Source organism: Melanotaenia boesemani, chromosome 15, assembly GCF_017639745.1.
Source record: "Melanotaenia boesemani isolate fMelBoe1 chromosome 15, fMelBoe1.pri, whole genome shotgun sequence".
NCBI classification, from domain to species: Eukaryota; Metazoa; Chordata; class Actinopteri; order Atheriniformes; family Melanotaeniidae; genus Melanotaenia; species Melanotaenia boesemani.
Genome location: NC_055696.1, coordinates 28,112,364 through 28,131,945, shown reverse-complemented (window position 1 = coordinate 28,131,945; position 19,582 = coordinate 28,112,364). Strand labels below are relative to the sequence as shown.

At 40.5% G+C, this 19,582-nt stretch overlaps 2 protein-coding genes across 5 annotated transcripts in view; one reads left to right on the top strand and one right to left on the bottom strand.

Moving 5' to 3' along the window:
- gtf2ird1 (GTF2I repeat domain containing 1) overlaps positions 1–3,055 on the top strand; it is a 44,524-nt gene extending 41,469 nt beyond the window's left edge. For 2 of the 3 annotated variants that reach the window (XM_042007895.1, XM_042007897.1), the window contains 4 exons: positions 24–216; positions 409–446; positions 525–634; positions 2,095–3,055. In XM_042007895.1, coding sequence (XP_041863829.1) covers positions 24–216; positions 409–446; positions 525–634; positions 2,095–2,163 — 410 coding nt within the window. In that variant the 3' untranslated portion in view covers positions 2,164–3,055. The remainder of the gene's footprint in view (positions 1–23; positions 217–408; positions 447–524; positions 635–2,094) is intronic. The other variant, XM_042007898.1, reaches the window with a different exon arrangement.
- Positions 3,056–4,290: 1,235 nt separating this feature from the next.
- dtx2 (deltex 2, E3 ubiquitin ligase) lies at positions 4,291–19,126 on the bottom strand. 2 transcript variants are annotated; one of them, XM_042007900.1, is made up of 9 exons: positions 18,316–19,126; positions 17,284–17,872; positions 16,076–16,134; positions 12,150–12,356; positions 10,122–10,189; positions 9,858–10,025; positions 9,419–9,580; positions 8,550–8,639; positions 4,291–5,409 (listed from the first exon to the last, which is right to left on the bottom strand). In XM_042007900.1, exons 1-9 carry the CDS (start codon positions 18,626–18,628, stop codon positions 5,164–5,166), a joined length of 1,902 nt encoding a protein of 633 aa, XP_041863834.1. In that variant the 5' UTR covers positions 18,629–19,126; the 3' UTR covers positions 4,291–5,163. The 2 variants fall into 2 exon arrangements, with proteins under 2 accessions (XP_041863834.1, XP_041863835.1); XM_042007901.1 differs by lacking the exon at positions 12,150–12,356 and having other exon boundaries at positions 18,316–19,124.
- Positions 19,127–19,582: the final 456 nt, after the last annotated feature.

Sequence of the window (19,582 nt, the reverse complement as noted above, 5' to 3'; positions counted from 1 at the left end):
TGTGTGCTGATTCTATCGTTTAGGTGAGGCTCTGGGCTTGGACCGCTCCATCGTGGTCCCGTACAAACTCATCCGCGGCAGTCCAGAGTCCGTAGAAGTCAGTGGCCTTCCCGATGAGATCCCATTCCGAAACCCCAACACCTACGACATTGTGTGCCTGGAGAAGATCCTTCAAGCCGCAGATAAATTAGTATTCAACATCAAGAGCCAGCTGCAGTGAGTGCTGAAAAATCCAGCCTTTGGCATGTCACTGAATGAATCTTCCCCAGTGAATATAAATCATTTTTAAATAACCTGTTTTTTTCTTGAAACATCTGGACTGAGAGCAGCCTGATCAGCAGGCTAATGCTAATGCTAACAACCCTCATGTACCACCTGAATTATGAAACATGTTTTTTTCTCTCGCAGGCCTTTTGCAGAAATCTGCAGCCAGGCTGTAAACACAGGTCAGTGCTGGGAAAGATTGTTGGTTTTCATGGAGGTGAACTGCTGCCTGACAGTAAAAACATGTCTGGTGTCCTCAGTAGGAGCAGATGCCTCCATTAACCGACGGAAACGTAAGAGAGTCCAGGAGAGCAGCCGGGTACCTGTCTCCTCTGAGCTAGGGATATCGACCAATCAGATTCCAGTGATGGTACGTTAACAAGATCTTTTCTCTCATGCAGCAGATAATGAACAGGTGACACATCTGGAGTGTTTTCAGTACTTGCAGCTTGTTTTATAGATTATTAAAACCTCTAACACAGGATCATTTTAGTCTGGATCTCAAATGGGCCGGACCAATTAAATAACACCATAATAACATATAAATAATGAAAACTCCACATTTCCCTTTGTTTTAGTGCAAAGAAGAACAAGATGTTTATATGTAAACTATACCTTTAAATAACATTATGAACAGCAGGTATAAACAATATTTTACTGCAGACACAGCTCCATATTTTATGTATTTACATATTTTAGATTTATTTCATATTTTATTTTTTATATATATATATATATAGATATATACACACGACACACTCATATATATTTATATTGTTGATAAATATTTGTATATATATAAAAATGTTTATATATACCATAAGTTTTCCAGGCATTTATATCCCTTCCAGGAGGTTTATAATCCAGCCACTAAATGTAGTGTTTATTCAGAGACTCGATATGGTAAATCCACAACGATCCATGATAACACCACTATTTATCATATAGTCGTCATAAAAAAGCTTTTCTCTAGACCTCTGTTTAGACCTGGAAATGAGGATGAAGCCACTTCCTGTCAAACTTTCCACCAATCAGAGAACTTAGATTGACTGTAACGTCCAATCAGGAGCAGCCAAAGATCAACCAGTGAGCAGAAAGTTCTATGTGTGTCTGAAAAGAAGAAAAATAATGCTCCTCTATGGCTGGAATAAAGCCAAGAAGACGTTTCTGCACGTGGTGCCAAAAAGCAGCTGAGTTGGAGTTGGTTTAGTGAGGATAGCAGGTAAATAGTAGCAGAAATAACTGTAAATGAGGAAAAAGTGTAAATATGTAAATAGTTTCTATGTGTTTGTTTCAATGCCAATATTTTTTCCTGAAAGCAAAGACTTGAGATAATGATGTACAGATGAGAAAAGGCTTGGTCACTGTTGATTTGTGTGTTATTTCTACAAAGCTCTGTTAGTAATAAATTCTGTTTATTACTGGTTATGCTGCTATATTTATTAAAATGTTTGTTTTACATAATTTTAGCCTCATAATCTGACAACTGAGGCTGTCCTGAAAACGTGTCTGCATGCTGACTGGGATTAAAAGCTTCAGCTTCAACATGTATTTTTGCATTAAAAACAACCGGGCGGGCCAAAGATAGCAAAAATTGTTTTGGGGTTTTAAGGGTTAAAGCTGTGCTGAAAGATTTGGGCCATGCATCGTTGATTCTTTTCTTGGTTCAGAGGTCTTCTGGATTACCGTCATCTCAAACATACTGTACCTTTGGTGATGAAATCCTTCCCCTCATTGACCACTGATGAATGTTTAAACATACAGTGATAACATCTCTGCGTTTTCTCAGCGACTGACGCTCCTCTGTCTCCTGTCCTCGTGTCCCTGCAGCAGTGGCCCATGTACATGGTGGACTACAGCGGTGTGAATGTGCAGGTTCCTGGAAAAGTCAATTACTGAAGGACGAAGCTGGGCTGCAGCAGCTTGGGGTTGTCGATATTTGTGACGCTTCCATAAAAGACACTAAGAGTTTATTGGAAAGCTGGGACTAAAGATCCCCAGAGCGAGGATGAGGAGCTGCAGGTTTGACTCTGAATGACGTCCTGAGTGATGAAGAACAGCAGAATGTACGTGGATCATAATGTTGCAGGACAAAGCTTGGCTTGTTTTCTGCCTCCTGTCTCCACAGGGAGCCTACCCATTTATTTTGTTTGTTTTTTCCTTATTATAATGTTTTGTTTTGTTTTTTAACCAAGCTGAAAACATCACTACAGTCCTGCTTTTTGCCGTTGCATTTACAGCGTCCATCCATCGAATTGATGGATTCAGCATTTGGCTGCAGCATATTACTGAGAAAAAATGTCTTTGATAATGATCTGGTTCCATGATATTCAGATATTTGTACCTTTTATTTATTATATTTATTGAAATATAACATTATGTGCAGGGATGTAAAATATAATATTCTGTTATACAGCTTTTTGAGGAACTATCACTACACTAACAGATGCTACTAGTCATGAGTAACTACAGGTAACCGCTGAAATCCAGTTTAACAGCAGCTATTAAGTGTCTTAACTGGGTGACTGCAAGAAATCAGAACATGAAGGAGACCAAGTTTCAAACTGAGCAGTAGGAACTACCTGCCGTAAAATCTTTGAGTTAACAGCTTTTTTATGTTAACGTCACATTAAAAACATGTAAAATATGTCATTTTAAAGTCAGCCTGAATGTATCATGTAAAGAAAAGAATGGTATGTTATTCTGCGATGACCGTCTCTGGACTAACAATATTTAATATGCTGTACCTTAACGCCAATTAGGCCTTTGAAATAAAATGTGTTGCCTTGCACTTTGATTTTTGTTGGAGTTTGTTTTTAATGCATCCATCCAAAAAAAGGACTGTATTCACTCACTGTTCTAGTCCTGGGTTGGACCCCATGTTCTTCTAGAACTGCCTTAATTTTTGTGACATGGTGCATTATCCTGCTGGAGGTAGCCATCAGAAATGCTACGCTGTGGTCATAAAGGGGTGGACATGGGTATACATAGGTATGTATACCCATATATATATATATATATAAACTGATAAAACTGATGATCTAGATAGAAACCGGGTTTTCCTTTTATCACTGAAGTGTGAGTGTTTGTGCAGCAGTGATAAAAGTCCTACAGCAGTAAAGTAAATACCTGCTGATAAAATACATCAATGGCTGTTTCTTTTACAAGTTTTTCTTCAGTTTTTATTTTACATTAGATGATCACTTTAGTTGTAAAAATCAGTTCAATATTTCATAAAAAAAGGTCTCATTTGTGCCTCCTTTTCCAGGTCAGTGTCCCTGCCTGGCCCCCCATCAGAACTTTTCTAGACCCGCCCCTGCATATCTAAAGTATAAATCCTGTTGACCCCCAGCCAGCTACTGTTAGAGAAGGTCCTGCCGAAAACAACACTTTGGGGTAAATATGTGACGGTGTGAACCGCTAGTTTCCTCCTCAGCTGAATGATAAATACAACAAAAGCAGATCAGCTAATCTCCGAGTGCCGCAAGAGCAGACACGTTGGTGCAAAACGCAGCTGGACTGTCGCAAGTTAAAGAAGAATGCGGGAAAAGTGCGGGTGTGGAACCCTCTCAAGTGTGTGTGTTAAAAACCCTTTTTCTCCAGGAGGCAAAGTCCATGGGTTTTCCAAGTTCTGTCAGCCGTTGTTTAGCTAACAGTATTAGCATAGTGACATTAGCCCTAAAGACAAATAAATTTACTGTAGGTCATATGATTTTATCTTCAGTTGTATAACCACTGAAAAAAATTTGTTGTAAAAAAAAAAAAAAAAAAAATTTTATAACTCAAAATGAGATTTTTTTTCTGGATATCCGTTTCTAACCATGACAACTACCATGTGAGATCATGAAAGCAGACAAACATTGAAATGATCAAATCACTTTTCACATCCTAAGTAGTACAAATGGTGGCGTTAACCAGACCTGCTCTATTTAGAACTTCAATTTCCAGTGAATCAATGCTTTTTTTTTTTACTTTACCAACCACTCTTCTGGAAACACCTTCCACAAATAACTTTGAAGCAGCCAGATCTTTTTGCATCACTTGTTTATTGCAGATACTTTTTCTTTTTTTTTTTTTATTTAGTTTGTACACATGTCAAGACTCAGTAGAGCGACAGTACTGCAGTACTATGAGCAGAATAATGGATGTTGCAGCCTGTGGGAACATGACTACCTCTGCTGCAGTTTCACTTACCTTGCTTAAACCAAGACAAGTCTGATGACTTTGATTGTCACACTGTCAAATCTTCAACCAAAACTTAAGAAAAAATAAGAGATTTCACCTCAGTGGTCCTTTCCATCTTTCTTTAAGCCAACTATGTCATCGTCTTATCCCTACTCATAAATATAGCAACACAAAGCGTAACATTAAGAGATGGAGGAAGGAAGGCTGTAGGATGTCACCGTCTGCTCATCGCTGATTTAATGTAACATGGCCAATCTGCAGTAGTGTTAACAATGTAATTAACAAACAGCTTTATGGCATTTAAACCTGTTTGTCCATATTTTTTATTTACAATGATTCTGTATTGCCTCATCTCATCAAATACACTAATATATACTGACTTCGCTACTTGTAGTTTCAGTGTGTCACCGCGCTCAACTCCAAGGTTTCCAGCACATACACTCGACTGCACGCGTTTCCCATCTGAAAACAACTTAACTGCCCTTTTACCTGGAAAATAACTCGCATCTCATCAGCTAAATGCACCGTCGTAACTAAAGTGCTTCATGACATGTTTAATCTCCAGCCTCGTGGAATATGTGCTGCTTGTCCCTTCGCTTGCTGGATGAGGTTTGGGCAGACGTGAACAGACACGGGGGTTTTTAAGAGGTCCACCCGGCCACAGAGGAGGGTTGACTTGATGGACAGCGGAGAGAGGAAGAGCGAAGCTGCGACCTAGCTGCTGCTGCTGCTTCCTGGAGGTCTGAGGCAGTCCTCTGTCACGCCCTGAGACGCCAGCTCAGACAGAACATTGTCCAGGTAGTTGGGGTCGGGGTAGCCATGGCCGGATAAATTGGACATCATCTCGGTTTTGTGGTGGATGCCGTTCCACACCACGGTGTCGGGCTCTCCGGTGGTGCTGGATGTTCCCACAGTGAAGATGAGGCGGCGCATCCAGGCCACCTTCAGCAGCTCCAGAACCTGAACGGAAGAAAGAGGAAAGTTTTTTTTTTTTTAATCTTTTTTTTAATGTTCAGTTATGTAAAGAACATAATTTTTAAATTAACTGAATTACATAATTAAATTACTTTTATGTATGAAATGTGTTTGTATATATATTTATTGAGACTTTCAAAAATAATGTGTTAACAGCGGTAACTATGTAATTAATTGCGTTAAAATTTTAACGCATGCGCAGCATCCGTCATTAATGGTGTGGGACATGGAGGTGTTTAGAGGCAAGGTGGACAAAGTGAGTCGACTGGCTCTATGCATGGATCCATGGGAAATGAGGATGCTTTAACACCCACACTTTACTGGTGAGAGGGTTCGACACCTGCACTTTTCCCCCATTTAAAAAAAAAAACAAAAACAAAAACCCAAAACTTTTCAGGTAATTTGCACAAACATCCCTACTCTGGTCATCTGCACAGCGTGGCAGCTTCCTCGCCATGACGGCTGTTGGTGATCAGCTGATTGGGTTTTCTGTCGCCAGCACCGTCTCTCTTGTTGCGTTTGTTTATCGTTCAGCTGAGGAGGAGGAAACTGGCGGTTCGCGGTTCACTCTGGTTCTCGGACGCTCTAGCTAAAGTAGGCAGCATTTATCAGTCTCATGTCAATCAGATCCATGTTGCTGTCACAGAAACAAGGGGATGTCGTCTCTAAATCATTGGTACTGAGCAGATGCTGGAGACACAGGTCTGGTCATTAATGCAGTGAGAGAAATCATAAACAGGATCTGAGATATACATCAGGGGAGCTCTCCTCTCTAATAAAGTAGTTGACAGGTAGTAGAAAAGATTTATACTTCAGATGGGGCGGGTCTAGAAAAGTTTAGATGGAGGTCAGGCAGGGGCACCGACCAGGAAAAAGGAGGGCACAAATGAGAGATATTTTTTAAGGTCTTGATTTTATGTAATACTGAACTGATTAATACAACTAAAGTGATTAAAGTAAAAGAAAAAAAAGGAACCCAAATTAGAATTGCTTTACTCTTTCTGTTGATAAAATAGAAAAAAAACGGTGATTAATCATGATTAATTCATTTGTAAGCTGTGATTAATCTGATTAACACATATATAAACAAACTAACCTCCCCTAGGTTATTAGCCCTATCAATGACAAGTGGTATTTTGTGTCACCGGGGACCCAGTAGGACTTTTAACGACTCTGCTACGTTTCTAACGTGTTTTTAAACATGAGAGAAAGCTGACACTGAAGCTGTAAACCACAGCGGTACTCCTCCATCATTTTCACTTCATCTTAGGTTTTTCCAGCTCTAAGATGATTACCCATTGCCAGCTCCTCGCAGGTCCATCTCTGAGTATGTTTTCTTCATAATTTTCTCACACTGTTGAAATCAAAGAAACATCTGCTTGTTGAAAATGAAAACAGCAGCCTTGGTCTCATTTCCAGTTTCTTGCTTTAAAACAGCGTAAGACACTTATAACATCATTACTGTTATTTCCAACTTTGTGAGCCAACTCTTTGCTGCAAACTGGAAACAACTTTATTTAAACAATCATCATTTACAGTTAAATTCACAAGTGTCCATAAAGTCAAAGGAGGGGCAGAAATGCTGAGTCAAATAGAAATCTCTGTTCATATTTGTCTGTTTTTAACACAAAACGACCATCTGCAGCTTGTTCACCACCTCAGACCCGAATACTCTGTTTATGTTCTTTATAAAATGTAGAACTGCAACTCAGTGTTGTTTTCATCAACGATGACGATGACAAATTTATTTAATTGACGAACCTTTTTGTTCATGACGATAACGAGAAGGTGACGAGCTAAAAATGGCTCTCTAATGACGAAAACATGACGAGACGTTTGTGAGATTTCGTTGACGAGATGAAAATGTTCAGGGGCCGATTGTCCGACATTAAAAACACGACATTTCTGCCTTGTGAGAACAATCTGTCAGTCAGCATTGCTGCTGCACTTTGGCCACGCCTACCACCAGACGTGGAACACTCGCACAGACGAGTAGTTTATTCATTCATATGTTAACCTTTCCCGTTTTCCTCTTCTGACCGTGGTCGGAAGACATAGGGAAAATCCTTCTTCTCCAGGGCTGAAGTAGCATTCGTTTCGGGTTTAACTCCCTACGCTCCTCTACACTTGATAACGGGGTGAAACACAAGGAAAGGAAGGCAGCGGTTGCGCTGAGAAACGGCTTTATTAAGACCTCGTTCATACTTTTTACACTACTTCTCCGCTCTCTTCGGACCTGATGCGCGTGTCCCTCCACGTGCACGTTCACTCACGCTCACACATGCACAGAGCTGGCTAAACCACACACACAGCAGTTACACATCCCATAACACACAGATGAATCATGAAACGATATATGGACATATTTTAACTATAATCCATCATAATTTCACTGGCAGACCAGGTCAAGTTGAACATGTGTTCCTCATCCATTGCTCATATTTTGGACATGTGTATGTTCAGGGTGGAGTTTCACACTTCAGAAAATTCTCAGAAATAAAGCCACAGTTACCAAAGTAAGGATGTTGTTGCTCTTTGCTTTTTAGGAGTAATTGATTACAGTATTTGGGGAAACCTTCTAAGTTTAAAACCATTCCTTTTAATTTTGTAATTATTAATGAAAATAACCAAACAACAAGCTCACAATGTGTTGCTATATGTTGAACTTATAGATCTACTATTTTCTTGTGTGACATTTTTGTATGATGAAGTAGGGCATCAATTCATGAAAAAAGCTGAAATATAGAAATAAAAGGTTTCTGCCCAACAACAGTTAAGTAAAACACGGCAGCATTGCATCCGTGTTGATGGGAAAGTCTCAGCTAAAGCTATCAGTCTGGTAAAGGATCTGGTTATTATGTAAAAACATTAAGCTTAACTTGTTCTATGAATTTCAATACTTGTTATAACCTGTTTACCTTGATTCCACTTTTTAATACATATTATTGACCTAAATTAATTTGTTAAAAACTAATACTTTTTTAATTTGACTAAAACTATTAAACTTAGACATGACTAAAACTAATAAGCATTTTCGTCCTGACGACTAAAACTAAAACTAAAACTGAGATGCCTGCCAAAAACATCACTGCTGCAACTTGAACCAAACTGATGGATTTTTTTACCTTCCTGCCCTTGTCGTTGTCTGGGAGGAAACAGAAACGAGGGAAGCCTCTGCAGGTGTACGGCTGTCCGGGGTTGGGGTGCTCCGGGCCCTGATGGAGGAGAACAAAAAACAATTAATCCAATACATGTTTTGGGAGCTCATGAACCCGACAGGTCGAGAAGAAGAAAACGTTTAATTTCACGTAACTTCAGAAGAAACCAGCAGACAGGACTTTTCTGAATAAAGGAAAAGGTTCTCTGTCACAGAGCACCGGTTGCTTTTTTAACCATGGAAACTGTCATCCTGACGTCAAGGAGAGACTTTTTTCTCCTTCAAGTTTTGCTCTTTAAGAAAAAACTTCTTGATAAGATGAAACATTTTCAGATGACTTCTTCAGGACAACAACCACTAACACACTTCAGGGCCTGATCCCCCCTGCAGCTTTACAGCATCAGCTGATCAGGACTCTGCTGGTGTTCTCACATCAACGCCTCTAAAACATTCATATCTTCCTCCATTCTGGTGCTTCTTGATCATGGATTCAACAAATGTTTGTAAACTTTTTTGGGTTATGTTCAAACATTTAAAACAAATCTGATGAAAAATTATATTTTATGTTTCCAGCTTTTTACTGCATCACATCGTCAGGTCCTGTTTAATGTGCATCATCATCACTACTGATCTGAAAATAAACTTTACTCCGCTTACCAACTCCACCTGGACAATAAGGGCTGGGCAGAAATACTAAACTATTACTTTTAGACTTTATGGTGGACATTCTTAAAACCTGAGACTGTCTGGATCAGACCTGCTGGCTCTCTGCCCTGACGTGCTTGTAAACAACCACATTTTTCATTCCGGACATGGCGTTTCAGTGAACAGATGTACCTGAACGCCAGGAGGGATGCTGTAGATGATCTGGATGGTGCCACAGTCTGGATGTCCTGGCAGCGACTGGGCGATGCTGTAAATTTCCATCTTGCCTTTGGGCTGGGTTCCCGTCTTCTCTCCATAGATTGTCTTACAAGAGGGACACTGCAAGCTGCCGTCCTGCAAAGAGGAGAAGGAAAAACTGAGCCTAGCAGTAAAATCCAACACTCCCTCATCAACTTCTGCTTAAAATTTTCCCACTTTTACTAAAATCAGCCCATTTTCCAGCATGCTAAGGTTAACATTAGATCCATTAGATAAGTATGCAGCCTGCGTGGTTAGCTTCACAAATACGAGAATTCAGGTCATATTTGAAAAATAAAACAAATATTTGATTATTTTTACAAAAAGAGAGAAAACTGATACTGCCAACATCACTTAGTAATCAGCTGCGTACCTTTGTTCCATTGTTGTACATGGCCAGCATGCAGAGCATGTGCAGAGTGTGGCCACATTTGATGAATTTCCCCACAGCTTCTGGAAGGATGCTCTGGCCTCCCTCCTCTGAGGACTGGGTCTCGTAGCTGGACGGATTGGACAGTTGATCCATGCAGATAATACAGTCCTGAACGCGAAATAAAGAATGTGTGTCAATCCTAAAGCCAGCAACAGCAGAGTGATAACTGGGAGGAAAAAAACAAAAAACAAACTTGAAACTTACCTCATCCGAAGCTCCGGCGACCATCTCCATGTAGCGCTGAATCACCTCCTCAGGCCTCTGAGGTGAGGCTGGCAGGGAGACAAAAAAGAGAAAACACAAAGTGATAAATGAGCTGAAACCAGGCGGACACTGAAACACTTTCTATTAAACCATCAAACACAAAGTGGCTGGTGAGATGGGATGGGATGATTTCTTTAAGGTGTCAGAAGTTCAAGCACAAACATGAGACAGAGTCAACATGGGGACCGAACACAGTGAACCATGTTAACAGGAGGATCAGCTCAGATACTGGCTGGATGTACTGCGAGCCGCTCGTACATGAGAGCATCAAGTCCATTTAGGAAACAAAATCCCTTATCAGGATAATTACACATTTAATCTGACATTTAAAGGCTAAATCTTATTTAAGAAGATAAAACAAACAAAAAAAAACATGTAAATTAACACTTCTCCTTTTCCAACCGTTTTGTTTTCTAATGCTAAAATTTCCTCACCGATTCACTGATGAGGCAATGACCATGGAGAGGAAGAGTCATGGGATGGGATGAGTGCATTAAACAGATGAGGACACCTCAAACTAGCCAAGATCTAGCAAAACATCTTTTAGTTTATTCGTTTTTTTTACTCCCTACTGTCAACAACTTCTTATTCAAAGGGAGGTGAATTTGAAATAAGCACATTTATCACAAACTAAATGAATAGTAGTTAGTGATGAAAAGTAATAATCTCTACAGGGGAATTAAAACTGAGATTAAAGAGATTTTTCTTCTTTTTGTCAATATTTAAGATAGCTTTTTTAAATCTGTGACTTTCTGCTCATCTGCGAAGATCAGCACTGAATCAGCAGCACGAATCGTGATTTTCTGATGCTTGACTGGCTGATGAATGGCAGAAAAACTCATCACCAAGGGTAATTTTATGGCTTTGTTCCATGCTGTGTGGCCAGAGCAGCTTCCAGGCTGCTTTATTTTTGGATTTATTCTTGTTCTTAGACGTGTGGAAACACCTTGTGGCTGAGACGAAAGTAGTGGCTCCTGGAATCACTTCAAACATCCTGCTTCAACATCTGTTTCCTCCTTATTTGTGATTATTTTTTCCATTTAGTCCACCATTCTTTATATTTTACAGAAACAGTCGGGCTTTAAAAGAAATAAACATCTTTCTAAAAGAAACAGGGCTGCACGGTGATGTGGTGGTTAGCACCGCAGCCTCATAGCAAGAAGGTTGCTGGTTGGAGCCTTGGCTGGGGGGAGGTTTGAACGGTGGCCCTTCTGTGTGGAGTTTGCATGTTGTCCCTGTGTGTGCATGGGTTCTCTCTGGGTCACATGCATGTTAGGTTAACTGGTCTAAATTCTCCCTTGGAGTGAGTGGGAATGGTTGTTTGTCTCTATGGTGGCCCTGCCATGGACTGGCTACCTGTCCCGGTGTGCCCTGCCTCTCGCCTGCTAATGTGATGGACTCCAGCTTCCCCACAACCCTTAAGTGAACTAAGCGGTACAGAAAATGAATGAATGAATGACTGAAACGAAACGAGTGCCGTGTTTTTACAACTCCATATTTCTCTGAATCGGAGGACCCTGTTGGGAGATGGAAGGAGAAATAAGATGAAAACTGAGGTAAACAGGACTTCAGCAGCCTGACTGATGCTGGAGGAAGGAGCAGCAGGAAAGTCCGTTACTACTGAATAAAAAGCGTCATGTGTAGCCTGATATTGAGACGAGAGTGATGCTCGGCTGGTTGACAGCTTCACAAAACAGAACTTTTTACCACAGCTGACATTTTGACTCCAATTTAGTCAACAATGAGCTCCGACATGGACTAATACTTTGATATCACGAACTCCACCTTCAATTCCTGCTACTAAAAACCAAAATGTGGATGAGGTCTGATCAGATAAAACATGGATCAGCGAGACGACGTATGAAAACAAATTAAAGTGATGCAGGATGAAAATGTTCCTCAACTGGACTGATGGAGGATGATGCAGAGGATGAGGAGGTGGATCAGAGCTGGTGGTGGTGTAGCTACCTCTCCTGTGCTGCCTCTTTGCTCTCCTAAGTGAACTGCTGCTGCTGTGGGGCTTGCTGGGCCTGCTGGCAGTGGGGAGGAGAGGAGGAGGAGGAGGAAGAGAGAAAGGAGGAGGCGGCTGATGCTGCTGAGGCTGCTGCTGAGGGAGGGGGGCAGAGGTGAAGTGCACGCCGAGTCCCACTGCTGACATCAAAATGGAGGCCATGCCTGGAGCGGGGTGGGGTTGGGATGAGGCGGGGCGGGGCAGAGTGGGGCGGGTGGGGGTCGAGAGCAAGTGAAGAGATGCAGGAACAGAAAGGGAGAAATCAAAAGAATGAGAAATGTAGCAGCGGCTGATGTTTCCACTGCAACCCTCATTCATTCACACATACACAGAGTCAAACATCCCAACGTTCACATCCAAGCTCGCTGCTGGAGAACCGCAGCGCTGACGCTGGCTTTCCCAGCATAAATGTCCAGGTTAGGAGCTGGGAGATTAAGTTCCCTACATGCTAAAGAATTTACTTTAGTTTCTCCTTCAGCACAGGAAACACCGCAGCATTTTTTATCAAAAGAGAAAATTTGTCCCACAATTTCTTGCAAACTGATTCATTTCATACAGTTGTACCAGATGTGAAGCATGTAAATAAACACGAGGACTGTCGCCCTTACTTGAGCTCACAAAATAAAAACAGCAGGATCAATCGATTGTAAAGTTCACTCAATCTTTTATGGAAAGAGATGATATTATGTCTGAACCGTATCAGCTGATCAGCGATTAATGTAGCATTAATATAATCATTTCCAGTTTTGTCACTGCGAACGACTCAGGTTGGACTTCCAGCCAAACAGCATCGCTTAACAAGATGAGAAACACTGAAGTCAGGAAAAATGTTTTTAAGGGATAGTTTCCCAATTTACCCCATTTAATTCCAGATATGTGGTCTTGTTTCTTTATTTCCACTGTTCCAGTATTATGGATGTATCAAACAGCAGCTAGTAATCAATCACATTTTATTAATAACGTGCTTTACAACAACCACAGTTGATCAAAGTGCTGGACAGAGATTAAAACACTTATAAAAAGGCTTTTGAACTATTTTTTTTCAACCTGAGTAGAGAATTTAAAAACCCAGGAAAGCATTTAGCTAGCTTTGACTTCCAGCTGTTCTTTAGCAGAATTTATAACGTAGTATCCAGAAAGGAGCCTCCTAGGTCTTGCAGCCTTTTCATCCATTTTCTCTGAGAGAAATCCAGAGTTAAAATGACGGGAGGTTTGTTGACTTTACGTTATTTCATTTTGTTATGTTGCATCAAAAGATAAATAAAACTTGAAGACGTGTAAAGAGCGTCGTGATAATCGTAATATTGTGATTATTTCTCTAACAATAATTCTACCAAGAAGATCTATAATTGTGAATCTCTGATGATAAAAAAGGAAAAGAGTTTGCGAAACCATACAAGGACTTTTTTCTTATTATTCCATCAAATCCGAGATTTAAAGACAGAAGTTGACAAACTGTCAGATCGGTGCAAAAAAAAAAAAAACAACAAACGCTACAAAAAAAAAGAAAAAAAAAGAGAATAATAAGAATTAGCTCAGCTACTCTGATTCTACACTTCTGCTGAAGCTCTTCTCTCCTTTGCTTTAGGTATTTTATTTATTCAAAATTAGTTTAATTCTTTTACAAACACTGGACTCCTTGGACCCTAACCAGACCTGGGCTAGCCCCAGAACCACCTCCCAAGCGGACTGTGTGTATAAAATAAAATTACTAAAAAAACATATCAAATTTAAATGATTAAATTATATCCTAAACAAATCATATAATTGTTTTTTTTTTACATTTTAAAATAGAAAAAAGTATATATATATATATATATGAATATATATATATATATATATATATATATATATATATATATATATATATATATATATATATCAATAAAATAAACTGAGGCAGAACATTAATAAAGCAAAACAAAATAATCTTGCTTCATTCAGTCAGAAGGAGATAAATACTGATAAATGACTTTTCTCCTTCTCTGCTAGTGCCAGTAGATGTTGAGGAACTGTGTGCAGCATAAATCCAAGGTGATCATCTAGCAAATAGTCCTGATGAAACCTGAAAATGTTCTCTGTGTAGGCGCCATGTTTTCCCGCCTACAGCGCCGGTGCAGGCCGAATGTGCGCTGCAACACTCGTACAAACAGAAGTCTGTGTACCCTGCTGAAAGACTGATCCCCGCACCTGGACCGCCAGTCTGCACCTGTTTGCTGGCGTGGTAACGCAAACAGATGAACAGAGAAAAGAAACCTTTGCGTACATTCAACCTGCAGTTTGGCACTGAGTCCTGTTAAAGGTCATTACTGACTTATGAGTTTAAAAATTGTGCATTCGGTGAAGATGTTGCAGGAGTGGCCTTTCATTAGAAGTAATTTACTAAAGTTTTGGTTCGGTGCTTATCACTAATGAGGTTCTGGTCTACCAGCTTTCTTCAAGCTGACGGTAATGATTCAGTGGGTTCGTCAAAACCCAGAATCTGACTTTTCATTTCAGAGGTGTGAGCACGGGGAGCAAAAAAGAAAAAAAAAGGAAAAAGAAAGCGGCAGCTTTCAGTTTAGCTGTTTTATGATGATTCTAATCTGTTGACGTTTCGTTCAGCGCTGCAGTCCAACTTCTCCTCTGCAGGGAAAATCAGCTTCAGTGTAAAAACGGACGGGTACAGGGCTGGGCAATTAATCGAAAATTAATCGAAACCAACATTCAGAACCAATAATCAATGTAATCTTGCTCATGTGAATTATTTAAATGATCTCGATATTTAAAAATGTTCATTAAATAACCATACATAGTTAAACTGTGTGTGCTTTCTTTCACCTATTATTAAATCAATATCTGCTCTTCTATTATTAAAATTTTTGCAAAAATTTTCAGTTAGCTATAAGGTTTAAAAATAATACTAAAATAATCACTAATAATCTTAATCGAGGTAACATTTTCAATTAATCACGATATTGATTTGAGGTCACATTGCCGCCCAGCCCTAGACGTGAGTTCATGAAGATCACTGAGACTCTGTATGCAACTATTACAAAGCTGAGTCTTGAGCAGACCTAACACTCAGTTTTCTTTATCAAGACAAATGTTTCCTCAAGACATCAATTCAAAAACATTCTCATTTACTGATAAATAATTCTAATTATTTGATACATCTCCTAAAAACAAAAATCTCTCGCTGAGTACTACGTAATCAGACTGCAGTTAAAACCATGTGTGATCCGACACATTTAAACGCATTTTGCTGACACCATGAACTGAGGAGAATGAATATGCGATGTGCGATCCATTATGAATATTTTCTATCCACACCGAGGATGGCTGTGTTGAGGGTGCAGATTGCAGCGCAGACCTGTTTTAAATTAGAAGAATTCAAATATCTCTCAGTATCTGAGAGCTTCAGACGAGGCAGAATGAAAATGATGAGGAGGAGATGCCAAGCTGCACATTTTGAAGCATCTGAATGAATGTTATAAGCTACCAGAGGTCACTGCTGAGGACAGCTGAGGGATGACAGCTGTGTTACAGGATCAGGACTGAAAGCTTCAGTTAATCACACTTCTTGCATCCAGAGCCAATTTCTTTGCTCAGCATAAGGAATTTTCACTAAGGCCAAGTCTGTGTGGAGGCTGGGCTCTTCTATACTGCTGTAACAGAGGGTGTTTCAGTACTTTATGCCCCTCAAAGACATTTCTTAAAATTTAATATGGTTATAGTTTCATTTTTGACTCCCTAATTTCTGATTTCCCGCATATTAATCCTAAACAGAGCAACACTTACAAGACTAATGTAGATCAGAGGAACAGATATGACCAAAAACCTGCAGAATAACAGAGACTGAGCAGAGGAAATGCTGAGGATGGATGGTCAGTGACCCGTTTACCTGCCAGGGCAGAGCTCACGCTGGTGGACCCATTCAGCTGCACGGAGATGGAAGGAACACTGGAGGTCAGGAAACACAGACAGTGACATTCAGTCAGTAAAAACACCAACAAAGAAACAGACAGGAAGAGCAAAACAAAGACTGGGAACTATTTTAGTTTTCAGTGCACATCAGTATGTTTAAACGTGGCTTAAAGGTTTGGTGTGAGCTCATAAACAGACAACCAGCCTAGTAAATAACTGCAAAGGTTTATTTACCCTCACCACAATGGCTGAAAAACAGTCTTTGTATCAGTAAATGAGTAATTATTCATATCTAAGTCTGATTAACAAGAACTCACCAATAACTGCCTGTGCATTGTGTAACAAGTGAACATGACTCAACAGTCAATATATTGATATGCAGACAACAAACACATTTCCTGTGTTAAAACAGCTTCCATGGAAAAGAAATGAGCAGCTATCATTCCTGAAGCACGATACGGATCTGAACTTCACCTGTTAGGCTTCATTATGTCAATGAATTAGCTTTTCAACAGAATGGGGTGAAAAATAACTGCATGGAGGATTTAATCATGCTGACAATACACAACAGGAAGAATAAAAGGAGCTCCTTTAATTATAATAAAACCAATTAAACAAGCTAAACACAAATTTTATCTGGATATTTTAACAAAAATTACTTTGCATGCAAAAGCTTCTTTGTATGCAACTAAAGTACCACACAATTATGTCCAAAAATGAGAACAAAAATTAAGATTTAAACAGGTAGAACTCTATTTAGTAACAAAACACAAATGTGAAAATGTGGAGAACCAATAGAATAGGTGGAGAACATTGAGGGATTTATGCTAGTCTGTGTGGTAGAAAATTAGACCCCAGAGGAACTCAAAGTGGAGTGCATACCCAGTACACCACTTTAAGTTAGTAATTTGTCTTTGGAAGTAGTTTTCTCTGCCATTAAGAACAAGAGGAAGGGAGATCAGATGACACATACAAGTGTCACAGGATCTGAGCCAGAGCAAACATACCAGCAAAGGAGTGGAGCTACAGACCATTCCTGTTTTACAGGAATGGGTCAACCCGGAGACAGACAGGAAAGACAAAGAGGTGGAGAGTGGTGGGCCCCATGCAGGCCTTCCTTCTGAACACATCACTGCTGATGTTTTACTAAAATTAAAAGGAAATCCAACATAGCTGTAAACAAACCTTAAGCCGTTGGCACTTGTGGAGGTGGTCAGATGAGGAGCAGGGATTTGACTACCAGAGGCCGGTGGAAGCCAGGGACTACCCCAGGACACCCCCCCCACAGAGAGGGGTCTTCTGGGATATGGCGAGTAGACAGAGGTAGGGTGAGCTGCTGCAGCTCTTCCTGTCCCTTGGAGACTTGGGCGGTTCAGACTGCCTGAAGAAAAGGAATGTCGTGACCGGCTGGGCATGGGTCCTGTGCTGCTGTGGCTCAGACACTGCTGACAGGAGCAAGCAAGCCCTGATGGGATGGCCGGGGGCCCAGAGGAGGCCAATGGGTAGGGGAGGCTGCACTGCCGGCGCACCTGACGTCTGAAGCCCGTTGATTTATTCACTTGAGCCAATGATGTGAGATCCACAATGTAATTGTATCCATGTGGGCCCAAGTCTGCTGTGCCCTGGCGGGCCTGATAGCTGTGCTCCAAAAGAATGGAGGTTCGAGTCTCATATGGAGTCCAGCCTCCTTCATCATTGGCCCATTCCCAATAAACACCACTGCCCAGGCCTGAAGACTGGGCAAACAGAGACCGGCGTACTGACCGTGTCTTCCCTGAAAATTAAGAATATGATTCCAATTAAAAACACTAAGTCATACACACAGCGTTAAAAACGTTAACAATTGACACTCTTTGCTCCATTATGCCTTCTAATGGCTCAGTGATTTAAGTCTGCTTCATGGTACTGTTTTAAAGGGCTTTTAAATCAATATATTCAGCAGCACCAACTAAATATCAAAACCTAATTAATGACCTTCAGTAGTATAACAAGTCTTGAGGTTATGGAACAAATAATAACACATTTAACAAGGCTGAGACAAACAAAACACTAACCTGATCATCTAACATCTGTATTTGCAACCTATGCAAGCTAATTCCACAAAGCTAACGGCCTGTTACGTTCACATGATACGACAGACTGTGTTAAATATGATTAGGATTAAATATTAAAATACAGACTAAGTTTAAAACGTAACGCCATGATTGATATGTTTACCCGTGTCCTGTCGAAACTGCTTCAAGCTTGGTATGTCGATGAGGTAAGGCGAAAGGCTGGGGTCTGATTGTCCGAGGCAGATGCTCGTTGAGCCGGGTCCTCCACCTCCTCTGTGCCCGCGCGGTGACAGACAACGCTCGATGTAAGCGCTCACTTGGCCGCTATAAGGCCGCCAGTAGCCCTGGTCATCCTGCCATTCCCACACCGCTATCATGGGCTGAGATTGTCCAACGGATCCAGAGGGTGTAGCTGACACAGAAGGCCCGTTTCTCGAGCCGTCTACCCTGGCACAGGAACCAGACACAATCGCCATGTTCACCAAGCTAGTCTTAAGCTAACAACAACTCGCTCGGGCTGATTGTTGCTACGTCGAAGACAAAGTCTGCTAGCGAGGCTAGCTTGGCTCGTTAAAAACCTTCATTATGAACGTGTTAACACGCCTTTGAGGGAACTTAAGAATGAAATATTAAAAAGCCTAAATAAACATTTAAGTACATGTTGACAACACTGGTGCACCGAAAAAAAAGCTTAGCAGTCCACGAATAACGTTAGCTTTGTGACAGCGTTGCCAAGGTTCCTCCTCTGCCCTATCGCTGCCTTCAGGGACCATCGGAAATATTGCAGCTATTCTTACGTCTGTCAGAAACAAGGGGTTGGGCAAAGATCTCCAGTTTCATTATATTCAAATAAAAACTATTATCGCAAGAAGACCCTACCAAGGACAGAGCCAGGGAAGCAAGGGCCACCCATAAAGTTCGACTGGCCCCAAGGTGCTATCCCGAGAACTGATACTAAATTTCTACCAAATATTCAGTGGAAACAGACCTTTAATTGAGAAAAATTAAGATGTCCAAGTGGAAGTGAATACAGCATGGAATCTACCTCTATGCTGTTCTACATCATCACTACCATGTTAATGCAGCATTTATGCAGCATCACCTCATCAATTGCCTCAGTGGGTAATCATTTTTGTCTATCCAAATTGCTGACTGTTTGTCTATTTTAAACGGATTATGCAAAAGTCATATAACCATCACATGTGATGACTGTGCAAAGTTAAATGGCCAATAATACACCAAAGTTTTATTAGCATTTATTTAGTGTTATTGGCCGTGTGATAGTAATAAAAAAAAAAGAAAAGAATGGCCTGGCCTTTATATTGAAAGAATAAAATGACTAAAGCCATCAATCCAGAGTTAACACATACATTCTACATTTAAAAAAAAAAAAATTCTGAATGCAGATCCATGGCTGCAGGCCGTGGGGT